General features: G+C 46.3%; 1 protein-coding gene across 1 annotated transcript in view; it reads right to left on the bottom strand.

Annotated features, from left to right (window-relative positions):
• Positions 1-8132, bottom strand: part of LOC139750628 (gonadotropin-releasing hormone II receptor-like) — a 326876-nt gene that overhangs the window by 135504 nt on the left and 183240 nt on the right. The window contains exon 5 of the mRNA XM_071665304.1: positions 4291-4483. Within this exon, the coding sequence (XP_071521405.1) occupies positions 4291-4483 (193 nt within the window). The remainder of the gene's footprint in view (positions 1-4290; positions 4484-8132) is intronic.

Here is an 8132-nt window from a genome sequence, read left to right as displayed (position 1 = left end):
GTATGACTCATGGTGAGGTGCCTGAGGATTGGCGGAATGCGTGCACAGTGCCATTGTACAAAGGCAAAGGGGATAAGAGTGAGTGCTCAAATTACAGAGGTATAAGTTTGTTGAGTATTCCTGGTAAATTATATGGGAGGGTATTGATTGAGAGGGTGAAGGCATGTACAGAGCATCAGATTGGGGAAGAGCAGTGTGGTTTCAGAAGTGGTAGAGGATGTGTGGATCAGGTGTTTGCTTTGAAGAATGTATGTGAGAAATACTTAGAAAAGCAAATGGATTTGTATGTAGCATTTATGGATCTGGAGAAGGCATATGATAGAGTTGATAGAGATGCTCTGTGGAAGGTATTAAGAGTATATGGTGTGGGAGGAAAGTTGTTAGAAGCAGTGAAAAGTTTTTATCGAGGATGTAAGGCATGTGTACGTGTAGGAAGAGAGGAAAGTGATTGGTTCTCAGTGAATGTAGGTTTGCGGCAGGGGTGTGTGATGTCTCCATGGTTGTTTAATTTGTTTATGGATGGGGTTGTTAGGGAGGTAAATGCAAGAGTTTTGGAAAGAGGGGCAAGTATGAAGTCTGTTGGGGATGAGAGAGCTTGGGAAGTGAGTCAGTTGTTGTTCGCTGATGATACAGCGCTGGTGGCTGATTCATGTGAGAAACTGCAGAAGCTGGTGACTGAGTTTGGTAAAGTGTGTGGAAGAAGAAAGTTAAGAGTAAATGTGAATAAGAGCAAGGTTATTAGGTACAGTAGGGTTGAGGGTCAAGTCAATTGGGAGGTGAGTTTGAATGGAGAAAAAGTGGAGGAAGTGAAGTGTTTTAGATATCTGGGAGTGGATCTGGCAGCGGATGGAACCATGGAAGCGGAAGTGGATCATAGGGTGGGGGAGGGGGCGAAAATTCTGGGGGCCTTGAAGAATGTGTGGAAGTCGAGAACATTATCTCGGAAAGCAAAAATGGGTATGTTTGAAGGAATAGTGGTTCCAACAATGTTGTATGGTTGCGAGGCGTGGGCTATGGATAGAGTTGTGCGCAGGAGGATGGATGTGCTGGAAATGAGATGTTTGAGGACAATGTGTGGTGTGAGGTGGTTAGATCGAGTGAGTAACGTAAGGGTAAGAGAGATGTGTGGAAATAAAAAGAGCGTGGTTGAGAGAGCAGAAGAGGGTGTTTTGAAGTGGTTTGGGCACATGGAGAGAATGAGTGAGGAAAGATTGACCAAGAGGATATATGTGTCGGAGGTGGAGGGAACGAGGAGAAGAGGGAGACCAAATTGGAGGTGGAAAGATGGAGTGAAAAAGATTTTGTGTGATCGGGGCCTGAACATGCAGGAGGGTGAAAGGAGGGCAAGGAATAGAGTGAATTGGATCGATGTGGTATACCGGGGTTGACGTGCTGTCAGTGGATTGAATCAAGGCATGTGAAGCGTCTGGGGTAAACCATGGAAAGCTGTGTAGGTATGTATATTTGCGTGTGTGGACGTATGTATATACATGTTTATGGGGGGGGGGGGGTTGGGCCATTTCTTTCGTCTGTTTCCTTGCGCTACCTCGCAAACGCGGGAGACAGCGACAAAGTATAATAAATAAATAAAATAAATAAATAAATATATATATATATATATATATATATATATATATATATATATATATATATATATATATATATATATATATATATATATATATATTATCCCTGGGGCTGGGGGAGAAAGAATACTTCCCACGTATTCCCTGCGTGTCGTAGAAGGCGACTAAAAGGGGAGGGAGCGGGGGCTGGAAATCCTCCCCTCTCGTTTTTTTTAATTTTCCAAAAGAAGGGACAGAGAAGGGGGCCAGGTGAGGATGTTCCCTCAAAGGCCCCAGTCCTCTGTCCTTAACGCTACCTCGCTAACGCGGGAAATGGCGAATAGTTTGATAAAATATGTATATATATATATATATATATATATATATATATATATATATATATATATATATATATATTCACACTTGCTGCCTTCATCTTTTCTCGTCGCCACCCCGCCACACATGAAGTGGCACCCCCTCCCCTTACGCGCGCGCGAGGTAGAGCTAGGAAAAGACAACAAAGGCCATATTCGTTCACACTCAGCCTCTAGGTGTCATGTGTAATGCACCGAAACCACAGCTCCATTTCCGCATCGAGGCCCAACAAAACTTTTTATGATTTACCCCAGTCGCTTCACATGCCCTGGTTCAATCCATTGACAGGCCGTCGATCCCAGTATACCACATCGTTCCAATTCACTCTATTCCTTGCACGTCTTTCACCCTACTGTATGTTCAGGCCCCGATCGCTCAAAATCCTTCTCACTCCATCCTTCCACCCACAATTTGGTCTCTTGCTTCTTCTTGTTTCCTCCACTTCTGACACATATACCCTTTTTGTTAATTTTTCCTCACTCATTCTCTCCATGTGACCAAAGCATTTAAATGAACCCTCTTCTGCTCTTTCAACCACACTCTTTTTATTACCACATATCTCTCTCACCGATTCATTACTTGCTCGATCAAACCCACTCACACCAGATATTGTCCTCAAACATTTCATTTCTAACACATCCACCCTCCTCCGTATAACTCTATCTATAGCCCAAGCCTCGCAACAATATAACATTGCTGGAACCACTATTCCTTCAAATATACCCATTGTTTCTCTCCGAGATAACGTTCTTTCCTTCCACACATTCTTCATCGCTCCCAGAACCTTCGCCCCCTCCCCCACCTTGTGAATCACTAACGCTTCCATGGTTCCATCTGCTGCTATGTCCACTTCCAGATATCTGAAATACTTCACTTCCTCCAGTTTTTCTCCATTCAAAGTTACATCCCAGTTAACTTTTCCCTCAACCCTACTGAACCTAATAACCTTGTTCTTAGTCCCATTTACTTTCACACACTTTACCGAACTCAGTCACCAACTTCTGCAGTCTTTCTCATGAATTAGCCACTAGAGTTGTATAATCGTCGAACAATAATTGACTCACTTCCCAGGACCTCTCATCCTCAACAGACTGCACACTCGTCCCTCTCTCCAAAACTCTTCCATTTACCTCCCTAACCACCCCATCCATAAACAAATTAAACAACTGTGGGGACATCACACTCCCCTGCCGGAAACCGACTTTCACTGGGAACTAGTTACTCTCCTCTCTTCCTATTCGTACACATGCTTTGCATCATAGGTAAAAACTTCATTGCTTCTATCAACTTACCTCCCACATCATATACTCTTAAAACCTTCCGTAAAGGATCTTTATCATCCCTATCATATGGCCTCTCCAGATCCATAAGTGTCTCATCCAAATCCATCTGCTTTTCTGAATATTTCTCACACATTGTTCTAAGCAACCACCTGATCCTCACATCCTCTACCACTTCTGAAGCCACACTGCTCTTCCCCAATCTGATATGTACATACCTTTACGCTCTCAATCAATACCCTTCCATACAATTTTTCAGGACTACTCAACAAACTTATACCTATTCTAGTTTGAACACTTGCATTCCGCCAATCATCAGGCACTTTACCATGATCCATACATATACTGAATTTTCTTACCAACCAGTAAACAACACAGTCACCCGCTTTCTTAATAAGTTCAACTGCAATACCATCGAAACCCACAGCCTTGCCGGATTTCATCTTCTGCAGTCACTCGCAATTTCAAATCTACCATTAGTCATATCGCTAATCCATCTGCTAATAACATCCGCTTTCCCTCTCGATCTAGACATCATACCAATCTCTCTGTCATTATCATTTCTAATTCACCTTTCATCAAATTTCCTGTGGCCCTTTTACCAATCATCAGTTTTCTTTTATGGCGCGCTAATTACTATTATCCGCTCTTATTGGCTAATCTCTCTCGCTTTTCCTGCTGCTACCTCCCTACCAATTACCACAGCCAATCTTTATTTCCTAATCAATCACAGTAATTTCGTACCATCCTCTCCTCCCTGTCAAGCACTTTATCCACTTTCGTTAAGCCTTATCCAAGTTCACAATCCTTCTATCACTCGCTCCCAGTCATTATATTCATTCATTTGTTTCATATCCACTAATCACCTACCAATCATCATCCTCCAACTTCTCACCACTTACCAATCTCTACCAATCTACCGATTACTGTTTTATCCCAGAACCCTATTCCATCTTCAATATACTTACCAATCTCAATCTCCACTCTCCATCTCCCTACCAATCCCCACCACCCCTGCCTGCCTGCCTTCTCCTCACCATCTACCTATTCCCACCCCTGCCTCTACTCACCATCTTTCCTGTAGAGGACGATGACGATGGAACCGTAGCAGAAGATGATTGTGACCAGCGGGACGGCGTACATGGCTATGAACCCAGCTACGTTGTACAGCAGTTCGTACGTCGGTGACGGGAAGCTGTGGAATGTGACGCATTGCTCGAACCATGGATGTTCTGGGTGACGCTCCACATGGAAGATAACCATCTGGTGAGGGGAAGGAGGTCAGTAAGGGGTCATCCACAAGATGTAGACATGGAAAACTCGGGACTCCTACCACATACACCACAGAAATATGTCAAAATTGATAATATATTTTGACGCTGACACATGGGTCAGAACTTCCCAACCTAAATAGGTCACTCAAGCCTAACTACACCGGATATACTACCTGGAAATGATCGGACTTGCAACACTATCCATAAGAGACCAGGTGGCACCACAACAACTCTCATATTCCCGTGATAGTCACTATCAACCGCTCCAGTCCTCAACCCTGGTACACAATAGCTGGCTACCCATGAAGCCAAGTGGAAGCTATCCAGGGAAACAATGAACCAAAATCCCTCCAGTGCCGGCCTTGAGGGGAAGCAGAGTAATGAAATAGACAAGCCACTAGACAGATGGTATGAAACCATCGAAAAAACTGCAATCAGCTGCCGTCCCCATCAACAGAAACAAGGCATTATCATATCTTCCGCCCACTCATAGAATATTGAAACTAAAGACGGTTTCATCAGTATTCTAGACGACCCCACATCCTGCGGTAGGACACATGCTCTGTACTAACAATGTACAGACCTCCAGCAGACCTTAATGGGAAAAGCAAGAGAACAATATAACTTGCATTGGGACAATACCGTCGACTCCCTGGCGCAGAAATCTAGTGACCTGAAAGCACTCTGGCCAGGAGTCAGACGTTTACATGGGAAACCCAGAGATAACACCAAATACCTGCAAATCAATAACAATAAACTTGATGATGATGAAGGTGTGGCAACAGAATTCATGATCACATGGGAAGCAGTGCTCAAGATTACGCCTGAAGAAAACAGAAACCCGAAATCACTAAAGACAAATAACCGACTGACTGACTCGGAGGAGAGAGAAAAACCATCCCACACCAGACCCTAGTCTCAGCCTGACCTTCCCCTAACATCTGCCTCTCAATGGCAGTTAACTTGCCGGAAACTCATACAGACATCCAGAACACCAAGAACCAAGCCCGAGAAAAAGGTAGAATACATAAGAGACAAGTTAGCATGCTGCCTACAGTAGGACTTCTGAACTTTTTCAACATCTACAGGAGACTTTCCTCGAACGTTCAAGAAGGCCAGAGTAGCACTGATACCAACACCAGGAATACCAGAAACAGACCCAAAGAACTTCCGCCTCATATACCTCCCAAAAATCCCAGAGAAACCTATTTGATAGCATTATAAACCTTAAGTTAAGAGAACACCTGGAAAACACTACTTTCTATAACCCTAATCAATACGGCTTCGGGAGGGGCAAAAGCACCACCTCCGCGACTGCGGCAGAAAAAAAAAAAGTTGTTTCCAGAGGACAGGGAATAAATTCTAGTTATACAAAAAGACATAAACAAACACTTTGGCAAAGTGTTGACAAACTGCCTAGCATGTAAACTACAACAACTAGACATACCAGAGATCATAGAAGATTCTGTGTAACTATCTATCTACCGCAGAACTAGACCAACCCATCACAAAACTAGACCATTCCACCACAGAACTAGACCAACCCACCGCAGAACTAGACCAACCCACTGCAGAACTAGACCAACCCACCGCAGAACTAGACTAACCCACTGCAGAACTAGACCAACCCACCGCAGAACTAGACCAACCCACTGCAGAACTAGACCAACCCACTGCAGAACCAGACCAACCCATCACAAAACTAGACCAACCCACCGCAGAACTAGACCAACCCACCACAGAACTAGACCAATCCACTGCAGAACTAGACCAAATCACCACAGAACTAGACCAACCCACTGCAGAACTAGACCAACCCATCACAAAACTAGACCAACCCACTGCAGAACTAGACCACTCCACCACAGAACTAGACCAACCCACCACAGAACTAGACCAACCCACTGCAGAACTAGACCAACCCATCACAAAACTAGACCAACCCATTGCAGAACTAGACCAACCCACCGCAGAACTAGACCAACCCACCGCAGAACTAGACCAACCCACTGCAGAACTAGACCAACCCACCGCAGAACTAGACCAACCCACCGCAGAACTAGACCAACCCACTGCAGAACTAGACCAACCCACCGCAGAACTAGACCAACCCACTGCAGAACTAGACCAACCCACCGCAGAACTAGACAACCCATCGCAGAACTAGACCAACCCACCGCAGAACTAGACCAACCCACCGCAAACTAGACCAACCCACGCAGAACTAGACCAACCCACCGCAGAACTAGACCAACCCACTGCAGAACTAGACCAACCCACCGCAGAACTAGACCAACCCACCGCAGAACTAGACCAACCCACCGCAGAACTAGACCAATCCACTGCAGAACTAGACCAACCCACCGCAGAACTAGACCAACCCACTGCAGAACTAGACCAACCCACCGCAGAACTAGACCAACCCACTGCAGAACTAGAACAACCCACCGCAGAACTAGACCAACCCACCGCAGAACTAGACCAACCCACTGCAGAACTAGACCAACCCACCGCAGAACTAGACCAACCCACCGCAGAACTAGACCAACCCACTGCAGAACTAGAACAACCCACCGCAGAACTAGAACAACCCACTGCAGAACTAGACCAACCCACCGCAGAACTAGACCAACCCACCGCAGAACTAGACCAACCCACTGCAGAACTAGACCAACCCACCGCAGAACTAGACCAACCCACTGCAGAACTAGACCAACCCACCGCAGAACTAGACCAACCCATGCAGAACTAGACCAACCCACCGCAGAACTAGACCAACCCACCGCAGAACCAGAACAACCCACTGCAGAACTAGAAAACCCATTGCAGAACTAGACCAACCCACCGCAGAACTAGACTAACCCACTGCAGAACTAGACCAACCCACTGCAGAACTTGATTAATCCACCGCAGAACTAGACCAACCCACCGCAGAACTAGAACAACCCACCGCAGAACTAGACCAACCCACCGCAGAACTAGACCAACCCACTGCAGAACTAGACAACCCATTGCAGAACTAGACCAACCCACCGCAAGACTAGACCAACCCACTGCAGAACTAGACCAACGCACCGCAGAACTAGACCAACCCACTGCAGGACTAGACCAACCCACCGCAGAACTAGACAACCCATTGCAGAACTAGAACAACCCACTGCAGAACTAGACCAACCCACCGCAGAACTAGACTAACCCACTGCAGAACTAGACCAACCCACCGCAGAACTAGACCAACCCACCGCAGAACTAGACCAACCCACCGCAGAACTAGACCAACCCGCCGCATAACTAGACCAACCCGCCGCAGAACTAGACCAACCCACCGCAGAACTAGACCAACCCACCGCAGAACTAGACCAACCCACCGCAAGACTAGACCAACCCACCGCAGAACTAGACCAACCCACCGCAGAACTAGACCAACCCACCGCAGAACTAGACCAACCCGCCGCAGAACTAGACCAACCCGCCGCAGAACTAGACCAACCCACCGCAGAACTGGACCAACCCACCGCAGAACTAGACCAACCCGCCGCATAACTAGACCAACCCGCCGCAGAACTAGACCAACCCACCGCAGAACTAGACCAACCCACCGCAGAACTAGACCAACCCACCGCAAGACTAGACCAACC

This window comes from Panulirus ornatus, chromosome 10 (assembly GCF_036320965.1).
Source record: "Panulirus ornatus isolate Po-2019 chromosome 10, ASM3632096v1, whole genome shotgun sequence".
NCBI lineage: Eukaryota > Metazoa > Arthropoda > Malacostraca > Decapoda > Palinuridae > Panulirus > Panulirus ornatus.
The sequence above is the reverse complement of the archived record's forward strand: the minus strand, read 5'-3'. Positions and strand labels throughout refer to the sequence as shown.